This window comes from Solea senegalensis, linkage group LG11, assembly GCF_019176455.1.
Source record: "Solea senegalensis isolate Sse05_10M linkage group LG11, IFAPA_SoseM_1, whole genome shotgun sequence".
Lineage (NCBI taxonomy): Eukaryota > Metazoa > Chordata > Actinopteri > Pleuronectiformes > Soleidae > Solea > Solea senegalensis.
The window spans coordinates 12922727-12947562 of NC_058031.1; the positions used below are offsets into that span (position 1 = coordinate 12922727).

Here is a 24836-nt window from a genome sequence, read left to right on the forward strand (position 1 = left end):
ATGAATGAATGAATGAATGAATGAATGAATACACACTCCCGCTTTATCCTCCACATGAGGGGGGGCGCTGGTCAATAAATATATAATGTCTTTATTTTCAGTTTTATCTTAAGTCTAAAACGACCATAACATATCTCGGATTCAATTTATTAACAGGCGTCACTGGATTTATTGTCCTCTCATATTTACAGTTGAACATCTCTAAGGAGTTATTATCTCTGATAAGGGGAATTAATGGCAAGTGGTTCTAAGAAACAGAACAGAAGAACTTTTTTAACAGGTTTATTAACATGTATTAGAGCAGAAGAAACCTTGGGATTAACACTTACTTACTAGTCCACTTGTGTAATAGAATTATGTTAACATAACATAACATAAATGAGTAATAATCCCATACAATGCAGTTGCAGTAAGAATAACATTGTTTGGCATTCTGATAAGTGCTCTTCTATGGCATCAATAAGTGGAGGCTGTTGTCTATGCAGATGAAACAATAAAACACAGAGGAGGGGTTATACTTTTTCACACAAATAATTAATTGTATTTATACTCTCATAGATTCCTGATTGGAGGACTTTTAAATAAAGCACCATCACGTTGTGTGTGCGATTCTTTTTAGGGCAGCTTGAAGAGACTTTTTCAGGAAAGTCTCATTTACTGTCAGGCAACTCGACAAGGAGTGTTTGTGTGCAGCAGTCACCTAGAAAACAAAACAAACAACAAGCAAACAATTAATACACACACAGAAGTATCAATAACAAAATCCAGTATTCAACCACTATGTGTGATAGGGGTAGGAATCAATTCTGTGTTAACTAATATATTGCAAGACAATCATACAGTGATGCATCGTGATATCTGTCTAAGAAAATAAAATGTCTGTGAAATGTTAAAAGTGCAGGCTTCCTCTATTTATTCACAACACAGAGAACAAAGTGCATAAGGTCTATGTATTGAACATAGAACATCTTTTAACATAGCTTTCTCCGCCACAATCCCACTATAAACTCCCTCTTCTTTGGCCAGGTAGATCCTGCCCAAGTTTCCCTAATTTATTTGAGGAGAAATGATGTAACAACACCCAGTAAGTGAGTAAAACTGGCAGGGACCGCTTACTTTAGAGCACCATAATTTGTTCATTAAAACATCAATATTTTCCCTGGCATATCGATTATCGTATTGCACGAGGAAAGATGACCTAACCGATATGGTGACCCACCCCTAATGTGTGATACAGATTTACAAACTCACATGGCTGCTATATTTGGTGAGGACCGTTAACATCATCTTTGCAAACTTGACAGACTTTGTGAACAGAGGAGCCTGGCTGACGAGCTGCTCAGTGAACTCTGTGAACACTTCTTCATTGAAGTCAGGCTGAAAACAAACAAACAACTCAATGACAATCAATATTGAAACTGGACTTGCTGTACTTCTTCCATGAATGAATACTGGACTAACCTTGGAGTCTAACAAGCTGTGGATCATGGAGAGCACTGCCTCACTCCATGAGATCTTGAAAGTCATTCTGAAAGAAAATATATAGGGTAAACTTACAAGTGCATCAACAGCCAACCAATAACTATCTGAGCTAATCATTACCACTGTCAAGGAGATTATGTTTTTAGGAAATGTTTAATAAATGGATTGCTCACACACATGCTCAATGTGTGTGTTTCCTTTATAGAATTTGCATCAACAACATTTTGAAATGTAAAAAGGCTCCTTTTTATTTATCTGCCAAATGTGAGCTTTAATGAAAGTTTACACTATATCACATCACAATTCAGTTTTGCTTTGGAAGTAGCATTCAATCAGATGTGAAATGTATCTTTATAAAATAGTTTTATCATAAAAAGGTAAGGAAACAGAAAATATTTTTTAGTGTGGCTCGACACACAACGTTTCTAAAATCAAGTATTAGAAGTTAAAGTTTTTTTAAAGGCATGCATATGTATAATGTGATACTCTACATCAAACTTGATTTTATAAGTGTATAGCTATGGAAAAGAATGTGTTCTTGTAGGTGCTTTTCCTACATTATATGATAAAATGTGGAAATAAGATCCCTGGAAGTTGGGGGTGTTGTCTTGAAGCTAGTAAAAAGCTGCAACATTAACATATACTAGGTCTGTGTTTGGTTGTTTAATGTTTTATTAAGAAGAAAAAATGTGTAGAAAAAAAGGGAGATTTTGTTTTTAGGCCATATTACCCCAGCCTCGCTGGAAGGAAATGATTAGATTTAGGGGGGATTTGGATAAGGAAATGAGCAGCCTTAACAGAGGTTTGTGCTTTCTCTTCTTATGAGGTTTTTTTTTTACTATACTGGGTAACTGCCTCTTTGGTTTATTGCAGGGTTTAGAGAAAGAGGGAGAAATGGTTCAATGCTGGATCTTACTGAAGCAGCAGGAGTCTGTAGTGTGAGTCCAGGCAGCCTTCAATCAATCTGTTCAGCAGCTCAGCCTGTGGATTCCCTGACAACAAAACAAAGTTCTCAGTAAAGGATCAACTGATGTTCTTTCTCTCATAAACAAAGACACTGAATCCACTGGTGCTGTCACTGACAGACTCTGACCTGCACTCAGACATATTGTGTTCATGAATGATTCATTTGTGCTGATGTAGCTTAGTGTTTTCCCTCACCTATGTTCTTCTCCATTAGAACCGGTCCAATTAGAGCATGGCACATTGGTCTGGGATAGTGGCTGCACAGTGACGTCACTGCAGTAACCAGGCATCTGGAGGCCGGTTCTGACAGGGACAGAACCTACACACAGAGCCAGCACATCCCATTAGTATCAAACACAAGCATATTGTGTGTGCCCTTTTGCATATCCTTTGGTGTACCTTCTTCAACAGGAGGCTCTTGATGAGTGCTGCTGCCGTGCTGTAGCTGAGGTCAGGAGAGAGAGACAAAACACTGCTGCACAGTTTAGGCAGAGTGTGCTCCAGCAGATCAGGCAAATTCAGTGAGCTACATAACAGCTCCACCTAAACAGGAGAGGTAAACAATAAGTTATTATACATTAGTGAGTGGAATATAAATAAAATAAAAAAGGTAAAAAAAAGAAGTAGGAGCAACGGTAAAAATATGTGGCACTGAAGTCTTTAATTGAACTAATTAGTGTGATTCAGACTGGTGCTTTATTTTTTCTGTTTTATTCACTTTATTTTTGTGAATCTATGTTGACCAAATCATATTTCCTACAGAACAGAAAACACAGAGGTATTTTTGATGCAGGCGCTAAATAAAGTGAGCCATAAAAATTTTATGACATACCTGGGTGACGTCACAGTTATTCAGAACTTGGAACACATCTATGGAGCTCTGGTCCCACTGCAAACACATAATTAAAAAAAATCATGGTTACCATGATACAAAATAATAATGATTATATCCTGGTGGATAAAATAAAATAAAATATATATCTTACCTCTGTTTGACTCTCCAGTAATTCTTTTATTTGAAGAACAGAGACCTAAAACATAGGGAACCAATTAAATGTATTCACGTCTCAGCTGGATAATGAAACTGTATATAACGCCTGATTTGTTAACCTGATTTGATCTCTTTGGTTCTCTCGTAAAGCTGCAGTGCAAAACCTAAGGTGATCTTTGTTGTTGATGATGTTATTATTTTGCCTCTGTTTTGTTTTGGAAAACAGAAACATTGAGACATTTGCTTGCTGCATTCTTCATCTGAAAATGGGCTTGTTTGTGTGTATACAGTGGCAACACACGGCCAGACGAGGGCAAAAAGCATTTATCTCACAGCTGAACCAGGTTACATTGCACAGTACAGTTTTAACAGACAAAGCCTGTGTTTCTTTGCCATCAGCATCATCTACCTTGATATATTCTGGCAGGAAATCACTGGTGACTGGTGCTGGCTGCAGCTCTTCAGCAGGAGTTGCTGTTGGAACATCTCTCTCTAACCTCTCTGATGTCTCCTCATTTACATTCCGTTCTTCAGCATCAACTCTATCAATATCACAGACATCCGTCTTTGTCCTTTTACTGTGCTGTCCCGCATCTTCATCGCTTGAGTCCAGAGTGACAAGACATAGTTTCCTTTTCCTTTGTGTCCCCACCTCTGATGAACCGGAATCACCCTGAGATTCAAATCCTTCTCTTTGACCACTGAGGCACTGGGCCCATCCTCCTGTTTCACCATTAACGATCAAATGCTGTGACAACTCCTTCAGTCTCTGGCTGCACAGTGGAGTGTACAGAGGCTCCTCATTGTGCACACCGAGGCTCCTCTTCAACTGTTGACCCACAGCAGAAATCCAGGGGTTTGGATGAGGGTCCCGGCTGAGACATTTGAGCAGATGGAGGACAGACCTCTGAGGGAGAACCGAGTGGATCAGGTAGATGAAGGACAGCAGATTTTGTTTGAATAATGGAGGAAACAGGCACACCAAGGGTTTTCTGGAATAAGTGAGGGGAAAATGGCTGAGAGACATAACACTGCACTCACTTTGTCACTTTCAAGCAAATGTATAGCCTCTCAAATAAGACTTGCTAATCCCAAAGCCCCCCAGAATTACATAGTATTTTAACTGCTGCTGCTTTTCTAGCATTTTACATGGTGTTTTAATCAAAAAACTGTCAAATGTACACTGTACATGTAAAAGGTTTATTCTAAAGCTATGAAAATCATACCATGTGATTTTTATTTTAAAGCAATTACATACTTATACAAGCATACTTGTGGCTATAATGTTCTGTTTTGCAATTAAATTCTGCTAAAAGTTACACATTGGCCCTTTAAACTTAAAGAGCTTATTTATTTTTATTTTTTGTAGAGAACATAATCTTTATGATTACGGGAACCTGACCCAGAGCTGTGAACCGTGTTCCGTTACTTACACAGTAAAAGGCTGCTCTTCAGTCACTTCGTCGTGACACAGTGTTTCTATGAAGTGACACAGCGACATGTCGGGATTCCCTCGCTGCTGCTTGTGGAAGACGGTCAGAGCTTTGTGAGCACCGGAGGCTCCGGACATCAGCGAGCGGAGCAGCAGTTTCGACTGACCGTCAAACCGACTGAGGCTCATCATAGCGACGGTTAGCTTCTGCTCTGCACACCCTGGAAAGTGTTTTCACCCGGTTTGTTTACGCCACCACAACTTTCCAGCTGACGGACCGGCCTGTGCTGTGAGCCCGCCACTTGTTGACATTTCTTCCTCGCTGAATTATGGGTGACACACTGAGTTTCACAGCGCCACCTAGCGATCAAGACAGGAGCAGCGTTTTCTTCTTCAAGAGAGAGGGATAGAAGCAGATTCTAGTCTCAGATTTTAGATAGAGTTTAAATTGAATTTTCATTTATTTTCCTCAGTTTCAGGGTACATACTGGTTTAGACATTTTTAATGTCATCAGTAACATCCATGCATATGTAGCATGTAGAACAAAAGAGTTAATTCCTCAAATAGGATATGCATAATCCAGAATGTGAAGTGGAAACAAAAGAAGTACTCATGGGTCAGCAGATTATATTTTCCCTCCCTGGATTATAAACCAGCCAGGTGGTGTGACACCACAGGGGGCCGTGTATTTTCTGCCCCTCTGTTTATGCTACCTCTCCTGTGTCCCCCATTCTTCTTTTCACTTCAACAGGCCAAGACAGATGGCTGCACATCTTTGACTCTGGTTCTCTCAGATTTCTCTCCACTGATGCCAATAATGCTTTGCACATTGTGACGTGGGGTTTTCTCGACTCTTTAATATTTAATGGTTTCTGCTATGAGATAAACTAAACTGAACCGGAACAGCCATTTTGACTGAAAGTCGTTACTAAACAATCTTTAGTGCTCTTCTGCATGCATGTTCTTTATAGGGTGCCAGTGCTGGAGTTAATGTGCAGATAACATTTTAAAACTGGTTTAATGATATTTAGCCCTTATGTGGTTACATCAATTTCATTTTAAAAAGGAAAACATTGCCCCCTCAGTTTCCAAAAGCCTTAGTCATTTCATCTTGGTACCACAGAACAGCGACATCTATACAAATTTGGGCAGAATTTATTTGGTCACTGAGACATCCATTAAATTCTTCCATGGGTCATAAACTACATCCCCAAATCAAATTGTATGGGAGAACATTCATGTGGCTCTTTAAGAGCCGTGTCACAACTTGGAATGCAATCCCATTTATTAAAGAAGCACATTTAAAGTAACAAAGTTGCCAAAGTGCTGTAATAAAGCAATAGAAAGGGTGATCTTTGTCTTACATAGGTATTGTTTTGTTAGCTTCTCATGCATCAAGAGAAAGCCCATTTTGTTTGATGGGTTTAAAAACAAAAAATATAAAGAACATATGACCATTGTTCAGTGAGACAATGTGTGAAGCAATGTTTTATTTTCTGTGTACAAGTACAACTTGTTTAAAAGAGATAAAATCTTAACATTTTGTGTTCCTATCAAAACCAGAAACAGAGCGTCATTACTACCACTCAAAAGGAAGGCATCATTGGTAGTGGACATTAGGTAGAAGGGTACAGTACACTTTTTATGTTTAGACAATTAAAACTACCATCCACACAACACTTTTAAAATATCAAAATGGTACAAGTTGCTAGGAGAAAAGAGCATGTAGAAATGAGCACTAATCATCAAGAGTGGTTTAAGCAGAATTTGACAACCTGCAACATGTTGGGAAGCACCATGGCCATGGGAGGAGATTAAGGCCTTAATCAGAATGTCACAGGTTAAACACAAATTAGAGGCAGCACAAATCTCAAACTTCTATCTGGGATGCTTACTTCTTGACCACAGGCAATAAACCATGTGCCATGAAGCAATAAGTGTAAACATTCTCTTTTCCAAGCAGCAACAGTTTTTAGAAACTAATTTCACAGATTACTTCTGTGGTCGAATCACCAGACGCAGACAGATTAACCGAACGCATGGACATACTCGGTGCCCCACGGTACGTGGTTAATTTCCCTGGTTCTAATCGCGGCTACTCAAGTGTTGCTGTAATACTCATACGAGGAGGACAGAAGAGTCAAAACACAACTGTGTTCTCCTGGGGCCAATGATTACGCACAAGTTAAGGCCCCATTCAGTGGTTTCAGGCACTGACAAAAAGAACGAAAAAAAAATTCTCAGTATTCATACACCTCAGAGAGATAAAAAGGAAAGTCATTGTCAAAGTCATCATCGTCATCACCACTGAGAAGAGTCATGGCTAAGAAGAAGTTCAGCAGATCCAAACCATCGCATTCATCTTCGTCTTCTGTCGGATGCTGGAGTCAAGACAGGGGAAATAAATGAGCACACACATAACTGACAGAACACTTGGGCGTTAAAAGAATATTTACCGGATATGATCTGCGACGCGTAGGTTTATGTTGATAAAGGCACTCTGTTTTGAAGGGACAACATCTGTACCGTGCGTAGTAACTGCAGCTTCTCTTACTGCAATTACAAACAATTAGAGGGATCAGGAGCAGGTTCATCTTTGCCAAAACAAAATTATGACACTTCAGCACTGACACAAAGCATCATCACAATGCCTCCATCTTTACATTAAATGAATCAATCCAAACTTTGGTCCCATTTCTGAATCACTGACTCCACACTTGCTGGGTGCATTGCTGAATGAGATGCAGTATTTGCATGAGCCTTATCCCCATTTGTTTATGAATGCACAGTTGTTGGACATTACAGCCATGGCAGAGTACCATGTAAAACCATCAAGCAAAAGGCAGTCTTTGCTAAAATGAATAAGTACTAGCACAGCCAGCAGCCACTGACAACTCAACTATCTTATCAAAAACAAAATTAAGAAGGATGTTTTGCTTAAACTGGATTTTTCATCCAGAAACACACTTCCATTTAAGTTGTTTTTTTAACTTTAAATCAGAGAAGTGAAGTGCTGAGATTCATGCAAGACTCTAATGTGCAAAATAATCAAACTGTTCTTTTGACACCCTATCATTTCATTTATTGCTTTTATATTTACAGAGAAAGTTATGGTCAAAAAGTGTTTGTCTACTTTTGTATTGGCAGTATTGTGTTTTAGTTTATTACATCTTCTCTAAATGGTAGTATTCTTAATGTGTTTTTCAATCTGTTAAAACTACAGGCATTACTTTGCCTTACTTTCCAATTCTGTTGGTAACGTGCGTTTTAAATACTACCAATTTAGTGTCCAGAATCGGCTCAAAACAAAACAATTCAAACATTTGACTGACTGAGGTCGGGTCTGTTACCCTCACACTTGCCAATTTGTGTCATGATCCCTCATGCCAACTAGCCATGCTGACTGGTGCAGACTCTGCCCAACTGTGAATCATGGGTAAATCAGACAATAAATCTCATAGTGAGTCCACAGCTTAATAAAAAGCATTTGGCCATACCTGCATTTCTCTTTGAAGGCAGCAATTACATTCTCCTTTGCTTGTCCATCAACCCAGTATTTGTGTGGCACATAAAAGGCAGACCTCACTCGACACTGTGGGCAGCTCCTGGGGAATAATAAAACGGTCATCCCTTTATGTTGCACCTTCAAATGGCATTAAACATTAAACTACACACACGATACATACTTTACCACATTCGGACCAAAGTCCTTCGTTTTCCTCCAGGTCATTATGCATTGTAAACAGAAGGAGTGATTGCAGTTTGGTAATATTCCAAAAACTTTGTCGGCAGGATTCATCTTTTCATACACCTTGTCCATGCAGATGCCACAGGTTACATCTTTACTCTGGAAAAAAGCCTCCATTTCCTCCACTTCCACCTGGGTACCACAGGCTGCTGCTGCAGCCACTTGCTCTGTCGCAGTTGAAGAGGTCTGTGAAGGTCCAGTGGGTAAGAATGAGTGAAACTGCAGTTTGTAAAAGAAAAAAGTGGACTCCTCCCCTTTCCTAAGCATGTCATTGAACTATGGAGGCCTTTGTATACAAGAAAGGATGGGATAGATATATAAATCTATATTTTCTCAACTCTCTCCACCCTCCCACTCCATTTGCTTTTTCGTACTACTTTGTTGTTTTATGCAACTTGTGCCATTCTTCATTCGCAGAATAACCTCCAGCTTTGAAATGCATGTTGGCTCAGAGTCCATTCAACAACTTTCTTTGACGTACAGATAGTTTATTCCAAGGCTATGAAAACCAAACAATTCAGATTTTAAAAGCGATTAAACACTTGTTCAGCACATTCAATATCTGCCAGTAAACCAAAAATGTTTCACACTGCATCTTTAAATACAAACCTGCTCATTTTGTCCGTCACATGCTCCTGCAGACACAACGTCTGAGCTGGGGCCGGATTCCAGACGAGGAGTTTGAGGAGACTCAGTATCTGGATAAACAAGGAGTAAACCATTTTACGCATGGAGAAAATCTAAAGCCAGTTACACAGAAAACGTCCAATACCTTGTGATTGTTCCTCAGTAATATCCAATACCAGGCGCCCAGCGTTGTGTTGAGGATTTGTCACATTCCCTGATCTGCTGCATTCCTGCCTGGACATCACCCCAGTCTGCAGAAGAGCAGGCTCAGACTCTCGCCTGCCAAGGTGAGTGTGAGCCACGTGGGAGGAGGAGACGACAGTCGGTACTGAACCTCTTCTACTCGCAACTGCTACATCACCTTCAGGCTGAAGGACATGGAGAAACCTAGTATTGGAAAATAATGCATGAGTCGAGTGAAGTCATTTACACAACATAATAACCAAGAGGGGACTACAAAAAGCTTACCTGCAGCGTTCACCAAACCAGCATCCACCTTTCTGATAGTGCCTACATATTTGGGCCGATGGTATAACTGGCCACTCATGACGATAATTGCACCGTGGACCATATCTGCAAGAGCCATTTATGAATCGCCTGTAATGACAAGGGAAAGGATGTGGATTTCTGCCACATGGTGTCGTCGTTTTTGGAGGAGTCACATCATCCAAACAGAACAGATCTCGGAAGGTTAAATTCACCTCAAAAGGGAATAAAACAGCACAGTAATTAATTTATCATCAATTGACATTTGATTTACCCCACAATTGACTAACCAAGAAACTTGGCAAAGCCTCTGTGATACGAGATAAGACGATGTTGATATCACAACCAGGGTAATTCACTTGTCATAGCAAATATAAGATAACTCTTTATTAGTCGTGCAACTAGGGGAAAAAAAAAAAAAAAAAAAGGTCAAAGGTTGAGAAGTTAAACACAAAATAGGCAGAAGAGATAAAAATAAAACATGCAATAAAAAAATAGCACAGAATTATTGCACAGCTTTACTTTTTATATCATGAAAAAAATAAGTGAAACTTATGATTTTACTCTCACTTCTTTCAAATATGATAATCCTTTTAGTCCCACAGTGGGGACATTAACATTGTTACAGCAACGGTGGTGAAGGTAATAACCATTAATGTACAATACAGAAAATATAAATATAGCATGAATTTGATATTTACAGTGTAAGCCTTGCCAGGGATTTGCACATTGGATATTGCATGTGGGATGAGTAAATGTGAACTTTCGGAGAGCAGTTCTTGTTGTACAGTCTAACATCAGCAGGGAGGAACAACCTGTGGTACGGCTGTAACTGAAGGAGCTGCCCAGTGCTGTGATAGTATCCTGCAGGGGGTGGGAGAGGTTGTTTGAAAAATAACTGAGCTGATGATCATAATCGTTGCCAGACATTTTTCTATTCACCTACTGAGTCCACCCTGCCCCAGCAGATAAGATCTAGTTCACTTAACACAAGGCATGCCACACATTCTCACACATTTTTGGAAACAGATCCGGGATTTTAACAAGGCAAGAATCGGAATACAAGTCTGAAATAAGTCAGTCTAGTCTATAGTTTTGAGGCAGCCGCAGGAGAGTGGACTGACTTGACGGCGAAATAAATTAAACCTGCAAAAACCGATGCAATCTATTGTTTAATGCAGTCTTTCCCAAAATGTGGGCCTCAGACAGACAGGATATTAAAAACCTTTCCATTTACAAAATTACTTCAACATATTTAGTTCTGGAAAAGAACAATGCTTTCATGTGCTTTGAAAAAAAGAAAAGAAAAACAGGAACGAATGAACTAAGGTTTAAAAGCAGGCAATGATGCAACACTGCAGATACCAAATGTCACAAAAAAGATAATGTCCCTCAAATTAACTTCTGCATACAAAGTACACAGAGCAATTCAGATGCAGGTTCAGACAAAGCAAAGACAGACAAATCAATCAACAGCCACCACTCACAATTCTCCAAAAACTTTAGATAACCCAACATATAGGTTATAATATTAGTGCTTCTCACTTAAGGCCAACATTGTAATCACAACAATGTATAATCAGTTAAGACGATTATTAGCATTTATGGGAAACAGGCAGTGGCCTAAAGTGCCCTCTGGCACAGGTGTCAAATTGGTGGCCCGTGGGCCATATGCGGCCCCCCCAATCAATTACATGTGGGCCCCCCCACTTGAATATCATTTTATAATAAAAACCTGGCTCTTATCTTCTTTTAAACAGTGTGTAGCTGAGGCACAGCTGCCAGCGAGGTGATAGAATATAAAATAATGTTTGCTAGTAGTGATTTATAACTAGTAAGTAATAAAACATTCAGTCATAATTATCACATTATTAAAAGGTGACATTGAATGCTTGTATCACACATATGTTAGTTATGGAGGTCTACTTGGATATATTAACTTGTTTTCATGATTTAAAAACCTCCTAATCGCTGCAAACGAGCAGATCAAAATATCTCCTGACTGACGCAGCCGCGCTGTTTCAGACCAAAACCACACCCCTAGAATGTGGACTGTGTTGTGATTGGCCAGCCAACGAGAGCTTTCCCACTGTCCTGTGATTGGCCAGGTACCTGGAAGTGACGTAATAGATAGGCCAGCTCTCAGATACACAGCTCCCCCTCTGGCATGGTGGATGCTCTGCATCTCAGCAGCTACAACAAGAGTAGTTCTTCTTCTGCGGTTGAATGTACGCAACCGGATGTGCCCGGACTAGTGCCCGCACCAGGAGGCGCTACAGTGGTGAGGATTTTGATGACGACATCAAATTAAGGAAGTGCCAATCCGCTTCGCAGAGCCCAGGAAAACAATGCAACACTATTTTCTCAGCAGTGGCTGAACTGTTTGTTCTGAAACTTTAGGGTTTCATAAACGAGGTAATGACGCAGATACACACACAAACGCAGTGTTAATTGGAGCTTCCGGTCTATGTGGGCTTTAAATGAATTACATACAACATTCAATGACATATATAAATAAGCTTGTTAGGGGCCGAGCCACAAATGGCAGTGGCCGAAACAGCTCCTGGCACGAATATGAGTGAGGAACCTATTGTTATCCTTCAGATAATTATTATATCCGTAGCTTTGCAGTCACGTAAATGAGCAAACTCGTCCAAGCGCGTTTGTTAGATAAAAATGTGTCAATTTGTACAAGACACAAAGATGAAAAGTTGTAAAATGGTTTTGCGGATTCAAAATGGCGTGGCCACGGCAACCCTAGGTGTTTTGGCGAATTTCGACCATTCATCATGAAACAGGAAGTGCCCTATAACTTCAGCATACATTGCTTTCCACCGAATTTCCCGAAACTTGGTGGGAAGATGTTATCGACCAAGACGAACAAAAATGTCCATAGTAACCATGGCCTCAACTCAACAGGAAGCCGTCCATTTTGAATTCTGGCATCCATTTTGGTGATTTGCACCCTACGACACATCAAAGGTGAAAAGTTGTCGAAAGGTTTTGTGAATTCAAAAGTGAGGTCAGGGAACTGCTGCACTCCCCGACTTGGGGACGCAAGGGCCCTACCATGACTCCGTGCAGTCCTAGTTTGGTGTTTTAATTACAGTTGTCCACATTATTATTTACGCAATTTTAAATAAATGTCTCCGTTTTTGATATCAAGATAATCCCCTTAAATTATCAGGATTTTAAAGAGTCCCCTTAAATAACTTCTTTGTTATATAGAGCAAAGAAACTAGAAAATATTCACATTTACGCTTAAACAATCAGAACTCTTGTTTTCAATCAACTAATTGTTTCAGCGCTAAAACACCAAACTCATACACACCAACCTGAATCTGCACAATTGACACTGAACAAAGGCCTGAATAATTAATATCAAACTATAGTCAAATGTTATCTAATCCAGTGTGAGTTGAGCTACAATTGAACAAATTCCCACACATTCAGAAGCCCTTAAATGTCTCAACTGAACAAGGTCTACGTGCTGTCAGAAATCAGACTGCATTGGCCTTTAAAGTCATCAACAGTGACTTTACAATTTATTAATTTAGTCACAATTGTGTTTCTTAGAATGCAAACATTTCCTTTGATTAAAAGCAGGACATTGTGTTAATCGCTTTCAAAATAAGCAAAAATGTGCATTTTTCGGTGAATATTTAATTTCCTCTATACCCAACAATTTTATCATGTTTCTCCACACTGGTGCAGACAATGTAACATAATGGAATAAGAACTAAAGGCGAGTCTGACCTAATTTTACACTCAACTGCAGATTTTAACGGTCAACAAAAAGTCACCTTTTCCACCTGAACGCCTTTAAACGCAGGTTTATCAGCCGTGAGGCTACGATTTGTCTATAGTTTAATGTTTTTAAAGGACGCTTACCTACAGATACTTCCACTGCGGCCCGAGTCCATCCTCCGTGAGTATTGAGCAGGCCGCCCGGCGTCCTCCATCCAAACGTCTAAATAGTTAACAGCCGGCAGCTTTTTACCAATTAACCTTTCAACGAACCAATGAGAACGTGACGCCGACGTTTGTGCGTTACGTTGTCCATAGCAGGAAACGTCAAATCCCCATTGATTCATCCATTAGTATGAATGGACCTGTTACTCGCACTTCAAATGTAAACAAAAAACTGCCTCATATCAACAATAATGAGAAAAATCAGTGTTTCTAATAAAGTTTATATATGAGATTTAACTAAACTACATCTGAAGATAGGTTACATGTGACTTTTAGATGGAATTACTTCCAGTCTTCACACTTCTTTGTGAACAAATATTGTCCATCATTTACACAGGCATAGAGGTAGCTTACATCAACAACTTTCTTGGTTTTGGTGTACATACTGCTTTTATCCATCCACATTAGCCAGTAAAATCAAATTTGCAACGTGTACCAAAAGCAGGAATTAAGGCAAAAACTGTCAATTAAGAACTGTCAGAGATTAGATGAGACAGTGGAATTGTGTCACAGATAGTACATTAGAGGTAGATAGGGATTGAGAGAAAAATGTAGCACAAGATGAAACTTAAGAAGGTGGAGACTTATGTCACATACTTAGCACAGGAAAGAAAACAAGTCCACAGAATATGGGAAAAAAAAAAAAACAGAAATATATGAACAACAGTATTGTAAAGCTGTCACATTTTGTGCCTCTCCTTATTAGGAAAACCAGACTACAAACAACAAGGTATGACTCTAGAGCAGTTTTCAGACATGGACTTCTTGAGTTCTGAGTCCAGACATTCTCCCAAGTTTGCTGTTTACATAGAGTATGACAAATGCAGCGGGAGATTATCTCACCGAGACGTTTTCACAGGACATGAGAATCTCCTGAGGATCCAGAGGGTGTTCGCTCCTCGTTTGTTCTTATAGGAAGTAGGACATACACCCATTCACTTGCTGTGGGTCCTCTGGAAATTCTCCTTCTGTGTTTTCACATAAACCCACACGGACATTAACCAGAGATGATACTTTGGAGCTGGCAGGAGAATCTCCAAAGCCACAACTATGTTCATACATGGAGCTCCTACACACGTCTACAGAGAACCTTAGAAGTTTAGCGCATGTCTGAAAATAGCTTTTTGTTGTGGTTTTATACAGGGTGAGCAAAAACAACTTCTGAATTGCCAGATGCTGCATTGACTACTAATCATTCCTATCCCCAATAATAATATCATGTTACAGTATGCTGGTTTTAGGTAAATCTTGCAAAGGTCTTAAAATCCAAGCTCATTAAGAAAAAAAAGGTATAGGTATGCTTGATGATATATTTGGTACAACCTAAACTAAACAAGCAGACATGTAAAATGAAATAACACATATACATAAAACAAAATGATATTTCATGTTTTGTCCTAACATGTATGATCAACAATTACAAATAATTAGTAACATAATTACAAACTAACAAAAAAAAAAACTTAAAATGGCAAATTTATGATATTTTGCATGTCCATGAGGAAAAAAACCCCACATGCTATCCCTTAAACTTCAACAGGTCATGCATTTATAGTGTCAGCTTCAGGAATCAAGTCTGTGCAGCATAGTCCATTAGTTACCACTTGGATAGATGGCTTTAAGACAAAAACCTACAAAACTTGGATCTCCATTCATTGAAAAATAGAAATGGTATTGCACAGAGAGCTGTATTGAGAGAGCTCTGCACTGCTGGAGCCAGCCCAGTTTGTGTTCTATCAACCAAAGAAAGGCAGTGACTGTTGAGGAAATGATGTGAAGAAAAAAAAACACTTGTGCATCTTTAGCTTCACCCAGTCATTTATCACTCGACCAATGACATCAGTGTCATGAGAAACTCGAGCAAAGTGCAAACTAATGGCTCTTCTCTTTTACAACAATGTCAATGGTGTAAGAATAGGAAATGCTTTCTCTACACAGCAAAACACTGAGCTGAATTGAATAAGGAGAAGCTCTCTCTAGACACTGCTCTGGGGTCAGCTTTGCCGTTGATGAGGATGAAATAGGAGCAGCCTCGGTGAGAAAACACATCATTCTCTCTGTTAAGTGACCGTTGTGAGAAACTAGGACTTGCAGCAAATGATTCCAGATGTTCATATCAGGCACGCACACACGCACGCGCACACACACACTCTCACACTGCAATGTTGAAGGTAATGCCGACATTGTGTAGACGTTGCTGATTGTGTTAGCTCTGCTAAAAGCCTTTTTGTCTCATCTGCTTTTATTATAAAATCCATGCCCAGATGTGGAACAGTGCTTGTACTAAATGCAGTGTATTATTCTGAATGTAAAAATTCATAAAACGTCTGTAACAGTATTGCTAAAAGCAGTCTGTGCTGAAGATTTACTAATACATGTCTTTGTAGATCTCCTGTAGTAAAGGGTGGAGCGAAGTCTCCGACTCAGTCTTTTTAATCTTTTGGACGAGCTGAGCATTCTCAGTAACCAGCTGACGAAGGTCGGCCATCTTCTGCAGCAGCTTGGGGAAGAGGTAGACAGAGTCCGAGTGGTTTGCTTGGAGATGGAGGTCCAGTGCCTGGAGGATGTTGTCCTGACTCTGCTCCACCTGCTTTACGTTCATCAGCCCGGGACGATCTGTGAGCAAAGGACCCCACTAAATTAACCATAAGTGTGAATGTGAGTGAAAATGGTTGTCTGTCTCTGTAATGTGACCCTATGTTTAAATGAAGACCTGTCCAGGGTGTAACCTGATTCCTGACCCATGATATTTTTGGGGGGTTATTTGTTTAATTTTCTACACACTCCCTGCTATATACAGTAGAACAGTATTTTTGATTTCCCTCCAAGTACCACCAGAAGAAGCTCAAGTACCACTAGTACCACATGTATCACAGTTTGAGAACCATGGGTATAGATAATGGATGGATGTGACTATACCAAAATTAAAATGTGGTCTAAAAATACAGTAAAATTAAAAGAAAATAATCTGATCAAAGATTTAGTTTTTGCTGACAAATTGAAGAATGTGACAAAACATCAATCCAACAATTGGCCTTTTTCTCTGCGTGTAACAGACAACATTAATGATGGCTCTGTTTAATGTAAGTCAGGACTGTGTGACACTAAGCCAGCCTGCACCTTGAAACTGAGGACACTAAATAGAACTCGGCCATCATTCATTTGAATATTTTCCTAATGTGACCTCAGTGCAGCAGTTGTCTGTCCTGTGATGTGGCCAGTGGCAGCAGAGAGTGAGCACTCAGAGTAAATTACCGACTGACACTCATTCAGTCTGTATGTCTGTATTTTTCATCAAATAATCAGCATATAAAATATTTTGTAATGTAAAATAAATTAGATTCAGAGTTGCTGACATGTGAAAATTAACCAAACAGGTTCAATGTTTACAAAGATAAAACAAACTGTGGCAACAACACATATGGAATGTTTTCAGTTGGGATTGCAGTAACGTTTTGTTTTTGTTTTTTTGATTGGCGTGCAGGGCTGTTGTATGATCCTATAATTAAGTGCAAGTGATAACAAGTCAATACCATCATCTGCTAATCCAGAAAATATCTATGTGTTCTGTTTGTTAAAAAGGTTGTAAATTGAGAGCCATGGAAATAGATTAAAACTTTTTTTTTAAGCCTAAAATATCAAGAGGTTTGATGGTTTCGGATAGATGGGTGAACAGGTGGCTGGAGGCACTGATTCATATCACTATACTCTCCACATTAAATGTCATGAGGACAAGCATGAAACTTACTGGCTGAAACTTACACTTCAGCCAATCTGAAATCAGATTTTAATAACCAGAATGCCATTGTCAGTAATTATCTTCTAAGAACTTTTTATGAACAAGCTGAATTCTAAGCTTTTTAAGGATGTGGAACTTGATGTGCAAATATGACTTTCTTATTACAACATAAAAAAACAACTTTCAGTCTCACCTCCGCAGAGAATAATGGCAGCAACAAACAGAGCCAGGTCACTATCATCCAGCTCCAGAGCGTTAAACTTGACCGCAAATTCAAACTTGGGCTCCATGATCTCATTGAAGGGCTTTCTTAAGCTTCGCAGGAACTCCCTGGTGACGAAACCTTTTCCGTTGGCCACCAACAGTCCATCTTTGTTCATGAGAGACGGCAGCATGGCAAAAATAGCCTCGTGCACACCATACTTCAGCAAAGTCACCTGCGGAAAGCACACAGACAATTGTACATTAGTATCTTTCTGAACAGTCACGTACAAATGAAGTCACTGTTTTGCACACTGAGGAGGAAGTGGCCCACCTGGTCATTAAGGAAGAGATCAACGAACCCTGGAATGCACTTGGCAAACTCAGTGAGTTCTCGCACAGTCTCCACTGTGGTACACTGGCAACGATAGAACACATGGACCCCAATCTCCTTGGTCAGCGGTGCCCCAGGAACTAACTGGCTCCATACCAAACCACTCTCTGCTTTCCACAGTGTGTCTACATCGTAGATTACAAATGGCTGGAGGGGGGGGGACAAAAATAAACATTTGAAATTTCAAAGACTGCTAACAAATAGTTAGTTAAAAATTTGCTAACAAATAGCTTAGCAGGCAAACAAGCAGCTGATCAGAGCCACAGTTATTTGATAACATAAATCCTGTGATGATCCAGTTTTACTATGATATACATCTGTAAAAACTAGATGGGTAACTTTTAAGACAGGAATGTACCGAGGTGCTGCTGGTTTTGCCTGTGAGGATGCTGCGGGCCCTCTTCTTGGTCATACTAAGGTTCTTTTGATAGGCTGTGTTGACTTGTTTGGCCAAGGTCTTCAGGTCAGAGCAACCTGGTTTGCCATGGTTCAGTTCCTCAGCGAGCAGGCCTGCCACCAGCTTCTTCCTCTCAGCCTCAGGCATACGTCCATATCGGATCGCTGCTCAAAAACACACAGACATGTTGGTTTCAGGTGTGTCTTTTTTGAGGGTTAACATATTCATTTAATTCTTCGTGTTTCCCCATTGGTCAAACTTGCCCTTAAGAGAAAGTTAAAGAAACCAGTTCATTGTGGACTTCTTTAAGGGTAGCAAATGACAAGCTTGTTGGACAAAGAACCATTTCACAAATCTATGGTAAATCAGTGAATCAAGAAAAAAAACATGTTAAAGCTGTGGCAGGTATATTAACATTTAATTGCTCTATATGTATTGAATCTTTGTTGCTACTAATATTGTAGTATTCCCATTGTTTAACTTGCCAGCCCTACCCAAAATTCCTGCATTAATTAAAATAAATAAAATTGACCTAATACTTAAATAAAACTTTTGCAATCTCACCATCATGGGACATTCCCAAAGACAGGCACTTCTGGAAGCGACAATATTGGCACTTGTTGCGATTCTTTTTCTGTATCTTGCATGAACGCTCACAGCGGTCATATTCCAGTTTCATTCTTACAGTTCGGCGGAAAAAGCCCTGAGAGAAACAACAATAACTGTTAAAGCAACTTAAATAAAACATAACAATAATTACAATAGTTTATTATCTTAAAGAGTAATTAAACCCTAAAGCCACTTCTTTTTTAGTTAAGACAGTTTATATGGGTATCTAGTTGATCCAGGTGCAAATCTTCACAGTTGAGTGTAAACTATTGAAATTATACATGTGCTCCCAGCCCACTTCTTGGAATTTTTCAAACTCAGGCATTGGGTGGAGTTAGCTTCAGAATAGGGGATTGAGTTACTCTTTAATAAGCTATTGTAATGTGATGTATAACCTGCAGTACCTTACAACCCTCACAGGCATGCACGCCATAGTGGAAGCCAGAGGCCTTGTCACCGCAGACCTTACACTCCACACTGATTCCAGACGCTGCGCTGTCCTCACGGCCAAGCCGCAGTTGTTCCGACAGCGAGGGTGACGAGGTATGGGACAGGTCTGTGGAAAAAGTACATGAATGTTGAGGCTGTCTTTCAAATTATGTTCCCGTTTACTGAAAGCAAAATAAATTAAACTGAAGTCTTACCTGTATAGCTGGATGCTGCACTACTGTTTTCCTTGCCATGATTGTTCTCTTCCTGATCCAGACATTCATTCTCTATTTTCTTCTGGTCCCCTTTTGGGTCTTTACAGGTCTTTACTTGGACAGGCACCGCCTCCCTCTCTTCTCTGTCCTCTTCATCCTCACTTTCTCGGGCCTTCAGCTCTTGCAGGTCAGTCAACTCCGACACACTTGTTCCCCCACAGCTGTCTGAACCCACAGACTCTCCCTCCAGTGACGTCCACCTAACGTCAGCAGTGTCCTGGGGGGATTTGGGCTCGCGGTAACCATTCGCTCCATCATGCTGCTCTGTGGTAGTTTGCTGAAACCCTTCCATAGCTCCCGTTGAAGCTGACTCAGCGGCTCCCCTCTTGTCACGTGGCCATCATAGCTCCACTGTTCCAAAGAACATATTTATTTTTATGTAATGCAATGGTAACAACGTGCATTAACATGTTCACTAAATAAAGAATACACTTTGCCTCTTTCCCAAAAGTCCATGTCTTCTATTACAAAGAGATCCACTAAGTGATTTGTTTAACAGCTGATCCCAAGGTCTCCTGCCAAACTGAGTGTACAGCTTATCATAACACACATCTGTTATGTTTTACCTTCAGGTATGCCAGAATAAAAATATATTTAAAAAGATCATATACATGACTACTTGGTTCTATCTTAGTGTATCAGAGGTAACTGTTTAATTTAAGTGTGCTTTCCTAATCAAGTACTGGTTGTGTTTGACAAGCCTAGGAGTATTCTTAAAATTAACAGGCTTATGACACAGCATGCACTCACTAAAGAGTGAATTATAAAGTAAAGTAAACACTAAAGGCTGGATTTCCAAGGGGAGCAGTACAGACAAGTTGATTTGACCTGAAAGTGTATACACAGCTTATTAATCACGGTAAATTATATAAATACTAGAGCTGCAACTAATGATTATTTTAATAATCGATTAATCTGACGATTATTTTCTCGATTAATCGTTTGGTCCAGAAAATATCAGAAAACCTTAAAAAATGTTGATCGTTATTTGTCAAACCTGGAAATGATGATGTTCTCAAATGTCTTGTTTTGTCCACAAACCAAAATGATTGACTTTTAATGATTTCTTTGTTATGAAATTAAGAAAATATTGACATTTAAGAAGCTTAAAACAATCAGAAATCTCGTTTTAATCATGAAAAAGAGACAAAATAGTTGTTGAAAGCTTACCTTATATCAGGCATTACAAAAATATTTAATGCAGACCGTAATGATTTTAAGTTGTCATTTTTTTCTTGTTGTTTTTTGGGTTTGGTTGAGTTACATGTAACTAGTATTCAATGCAAATAAAATATGCATTTATAGAATCCAAATATATCCTCCACTGGAATGCAAATGACTGAATATCTGAATATCTGCCTGAGGCTAAAACCACTTAAAAAACAAAACAAACAAACAAAAAACTAGCCTAGATGCCTAAGAAGAGCTACATTTATACTGAAATACGGGCCAAGACAAGATTCCTGTCCTGACCACTGTCTGTCCTTCACTATCTTAAAAAGTACAAATATTCTGCTTTGCAGCTTGCAGACATCTGTATTATTGTTTGCCTCAGTCCATGGCAGGGTGCACAGTGTACTTGGTGAGTGCTTTAAGGTGACAGTGTGCTTGCACCCTGTACACACTGAACAGTGTTGATCTCCAGTGGAGGCAGTGGAAGAGAGGGCTTTGGGGGTGGGGGTTACATTTTTGCCTTGGGGCCCCCTAGTGGATTAATCCGTCCTTGAATGTAGTCTGTGCTGACAAACATCGACAGTATCTGCTCATTAGAGATATATTAATGACCGAATAGTGTAAATTGCTCAAAGCAGCACAAAGTGTATCCTGTCAGCAATATGAACATTTCCTGTCATAATTACCCTGGCCATTGTAATTTCAATTCATGATATTATTGCAATAATTGTCAATATGTACTGTAAAACTGTTTTTTAGGTTCTCAAACTTAAACAGCCAAAGTCTTCTTTCTGTAATCTACTCTTGTTTATTTTTATATCCGTACACAACTTCTGAAAGTGTAGAAATACAGTAATTTTACAGAACAAATTACTTAGTGTAACATAGAAATGTTCCAAAATTATTTTTTTTTACAAAAACATAAGCTACGTTAGGAAATAAATTACAAATTGTTTATTATGTATTATTATGTATATTAAATAAAAAATATTACATTAAATAATGATATGAATCTAAAGTCCTAGGATTATTGGAATAATAAATACACCTTGTAGCACTTGGGCTAGGGCTGTATTTTGAAAGCTAGTGGGACAATTTTCCACATTCACAAAACGGCGGTGTCTTTAAAACCGTGATGCGCGATAATATCGTACATTGTCCCATCACTGCATGGGGCTGTTAAGACATGTCATCCTGGAGCCAACCTGTCACACTGGTTCTTGTAAATATATGCCAACATTACTAAGAAGGACTTTAATATGGTACGAGCAGAGCTAAGCTACCGTAGAACTTTCCTTGTGAAAACAGCATTAAAAGTGCGACTGGGTGGCAGGAGCCTGTCAGTCGGCCGTCGACGACTGCGGTACGGTTAGCTCACTCAGCTAACTTAGCTACTAACCTTGAATGTTGACGATTACTAGCTGTTAGCGTGGCTGACCCACATTCCCGTGTGTGCCTTTAATAAACGTTAGCTGCTTTGCCAAGTGAGCTTACCTCTCTTAGTACTGCTGTAGCTGCTTCAAAGGAGTTTCCACACAACAAACGCTGGCAAAGGGTTAAAAAACCAACAAGCGAACAGCAAAAGAAAAAAAACAGTTCCGAGTCCGGTCCACGATCGATCGGCTGTTGACAAGTTGTGTGAAGTAAGCAGCAGCAGGAGAGAGGGAGAGGGGGAGAGAGAGGGAGGGAGGGAGCTAAAGACAGGAGCTAACGACAGACTGCTAACATAAACTTAGCGCACTCCAGGTCTTAATGGAGCCACCGAGCTGACACATCACTGAGTCCCACAGCAGAGAAAGACAGTGAGGACAATTTAGCCGGTTCACGTATCACATTGAGATAAATGTAGTTGAATGACAAGCCTTTTCGCACTCTGTGCTCGCTTCTGGCTGTGCTGTGTCTCACTCACTGCCCCCTCCTCCCCTCATCCCCTCCTCCTCCTCCTCACCGTCACATGCCAGGACACAGCGCCCCCATCACAGACTCACACTGATTTGCTCTGCTGTGCATTGACTCCCTTTCATTTGGGCAGTCAGTCTGACCAAACCTTATGTACATTTAAAGTAATTAAACATAACCAGCGAAAGCTGAACCCTAACCTAACCTGTGGACTTCTGGTGCCCACAAGGTCAGGGTTTATTCCAGAAAATAGGTAAATAAAATGACAACACACAAACACACACTGAGAGAGAGAGAGAGAGGTTTAACTGTTGGGACTGTGTGTTGAATTCTATTCATTTGGACTGGCTAAACCTCTTTCACCCTTCCCTCTCCCCTCAAATATAATTAATCTGGAGCCACAAAATCAATAAACTAAATATGAAATAAAAATAAAATTAAGATAACATTATGTATAAATAATTATATGGATCCCTATGTGTACTTCATGTAAAATGTCTGTTGAGTTTGGGGAGATTTTTAAATATCACATTTGATGTAGACATAGGATGTGACGCATACAGTGCCTTGTGCCCCCTTGAACTTTTCAACCTTTTGCCACATTTGAGGCTTCAAACGTAAAGTTCTAAAATTGAAATTTTTTGTCAAGAATCAACAACAAGTGGGACACAATCGTGAAGTGGAACGAAATTCATTGGATAATTTATACTTTTTTACCAAATAAAAAACTGAAAAGTGGGACGTGCAATATTATTCGGCCCCTTTACTTTCAGTGCAGCAAACTCACTCCAGAAGTTCAGTGGGGATCTCTGAATGATCCAATGTTGTCCTAAATGACTGATTTTCTGACTGATTCACCACACGAAAAGTTCACCACACAGAAACCACAGACACTGAGGCAGAAACATGGCCAGGGACAGAAGACTGAGCTGACATCCACGGTTCAAGCAGGGTTGGCAAACAAAAGTCAGTCTGGAAATAAACACTGGAGAGTTTTGAGTAAGGGCTAAGAACAATCTAGAAAAGGAGTGAGTGAGGAGCTGGCGTATATAGGGAGGGCCGATGATCACAGGTGAGTAGTGATGGCTTGATGAGGAGGGAGGTCTTGGCAGTTAGAGTGGAAAACTGCTGAATGAACTGTGACAGTATGTATATATGTATGTATGCATAACAACAGACAGATTAATTTATGTAAATAATACACATAAAATACAAGACCAACACATTGCTGCACAAATATGACTCATCCACTGATGTTTAACACGTTCGTCATTTGTTTGGACAAGAACTTATTTTCATAACATAGGAGCTGGCATTATTGCTTTGAACAAGAAGGTTACGATTTCAGCCATGTTTGACAAAGGTTCTGTGGACTGATGTTACACTCCAATAATAATTATATGTATATGTATATGTACATACATATATATATATGTATGTACATATACATATAATTCTAGTTTCTACAACTTCATTATGCCATATCTGAAACTGAATTCAAGATATCTACAAGAGTCATAATGACGTTGTAGATCATATCTGAAACTGTAATTAGAGATAACTGTAATGACAAACCCCATACACATGAATGCCGAAAGTAAAAACTGAATTGCAGTTATCTGTAACTGTAGTTTTGACTAGTAAGAATGACGTTGCAGATATTGGTAGTGAATAACCTACAAAATGTTAAAACCACTTGCCATATACCACATATAGTGTTTCTCTGTGTTACTGTGAATCTGTAAATCAACAAGAAAAAAGTGAAATGAGATATAGAACACGGCAAGACTTTTTGTTAAAACGTGTAGGTGATAAAATAATCACAGACTCTACATGCAGTTAGAGCAGGTTGTCAGGGGATGTCTCTGTTCACTCATGTGAGTCAAAGATTTTTCTCAGTGACTCATGCAGGCGTTAGATTAGTGTGTGATGACACATTTTAACTTTGAACACGCAATGACTCAAATTCAAACTCACTAAGACATGCGCAATTGTGTACATGCACATTCAGCATT

At 39.5% G+C, this 24836-nt stretch overlaps 4 protein-coding genes across 7 annotated transcripts in view; 1 reads left to right on the top strand and 3 right to left on the bottom strand.

Moving 5' to 3' along the window:
* Nucleotides 1-24836, top strand: part of samd11 (sterile alpha motif domain containing 11) — a 1171052-nt gene that overhangs the window by 885928 nt on the left and 260288 nt on the right. The gene's annotated exons all lie outside the window — the stretch shown is intronic.
* fance (FA complementation group E) lies at nucleotides 267-5183 on the bottom strand. The gene is made up of 10 exons (XM_044038097.1): nucleotides 4873-5183; nucleotides 3849-4431; nucleotides 3435-3479; nucleotides 3281-3337; nucleotides 2848-2991; nucleotides 2644-2767; nucleotides 2399-2474; nucleotides 1462-1528; nucleotides 1252-1377; nucleotides 267-700 (listed from the first exon to the last, which is right to left on the bottom strand). Exons 1-10 carry the CDS (start codon nucleotides 5061-5063, stop codon nucleotides 593-595), a joined length of 1521 nt encoding a protein of 506 aa, XP_043894032.1. The 5' UTR covers nucleotides 5064-5183; the 3' UTR covers nucleotides 267-592.
* Nucleotides 6343-13706, bottom strand: mkrn4 (makorin, ring finger protein, 4). Its single transcript, XM_044038109.1, has 8 exons — nucleotides 13625-13706; nucleotides 9716-9844; nucleotides 9393-9634; nucleotides 9230-9318; nucleotides 8559-8806; nucleotides 8370-8477; nucleotides 7329-7425; nucleotides 6343-7253 (listed from the first exon to the last, which is right to left on the bottom strand). Exons 1-8 carry the CDS (start codon nucleotides 13693-13695, stop codon nucleotides 7113-7115), a joined length of 1125 nt encoding a protein of 374 aa, XP_043894044.1. The 5' UTR covers nucleotides 13696-13706; the 3' UTR covers nucleotides 6343-7112.
* Nucleotides 13911-22840, bottom strand: ppardb (peroxisome proliferator-activated receptor delta b). Its single transcript, XM_044038096.1, has 8 exons — nucleotides 22417-22840; nucleotides 19690-20100; nucleotides 19450-19601; nucleotides 19001-19139; nucleotides 18398-18600; nucleotides 17980-18186; nucleotides 17638-17881; nucleotides 13911-16321 (listed from the first exon to the last, which is right to left on the bottom strand). Exons 2-8 carry the CDS (start codon nucleotides 20039-20041, stop codon nucleotides 16074-16076), a joined length of 1545 nt encoding a protein of 514 aa, XP_043894031.1. The 5' UTR covers nucleotides 20042-20100; nucleotides 22417-22840; the 3' UTR covers nucleotides 13911-16073.

Bases quoted from the DNA above. Each gene is read 5' to 3' on its own strand.
- fance (XM_044038097.1), bottom strand. From the start codon at position 5,063: ATGATGAGCCTCAGTCGGTTTGACGGTCAGTCGAAACTGCTGCTCCGC. The intron at 3,338-3,434 runs GTAAGATATATA...ATGTGTTTGCAG, and splicing joins TACTGGAGAGTCAAACAGAG to TGGGACCAGAGCTCCATAGA. The intron at 701-1,251 runs GTGAGTTTGTAA...TTTGTTTTCTAG, and splicing joins TCACCAAATATAGCAGCCAT to GTGACTGCTGCACACAAACA.
- mkrn4 (XM_044038109.1), bottom strand. From the start codon at position 13,695: ATGGAGGACGCCGGGCGGCCTGCTCAATACTCACGGAGGATGGACTCG. The intron at 8,478-8,558 runs GTATGTATCGTG...ATTATTCCCCAG, and splicing joins TTTGGTCCGAATGTGGTAAA to GAGCTGCCCACAGTGTCGAG. The intron at 7,426-8,369 runs GTATGGCCAAAT...TTGTAATTGCAG, and splicing joins GCCTTCAAAGAGAAATGCAG to TAAGAGAAGCTGCAGTTACT.
- ppardb (XM_044038096.1), bottom strand. From the start codon at position 20,041: ATGGAAGGGTTTCAGCAAACTACCACAGAGCAGCATGATGGAGCGAAT. The intron at 18,601-19,000 runs GTGAGATTGCAA...GTTTTTGAGCAG, and splicing joins TTTGGGAATGTCCCATGATG to CGATCCGATATGGACGTATG. The intron at 16,322-17,637 runs GTGAGACTGAAA...CTTTGCTCACAG, and splicing joins TGCCATTATTCTCTGCGGAG to ATCGTCCCGGGCTGATGAAC.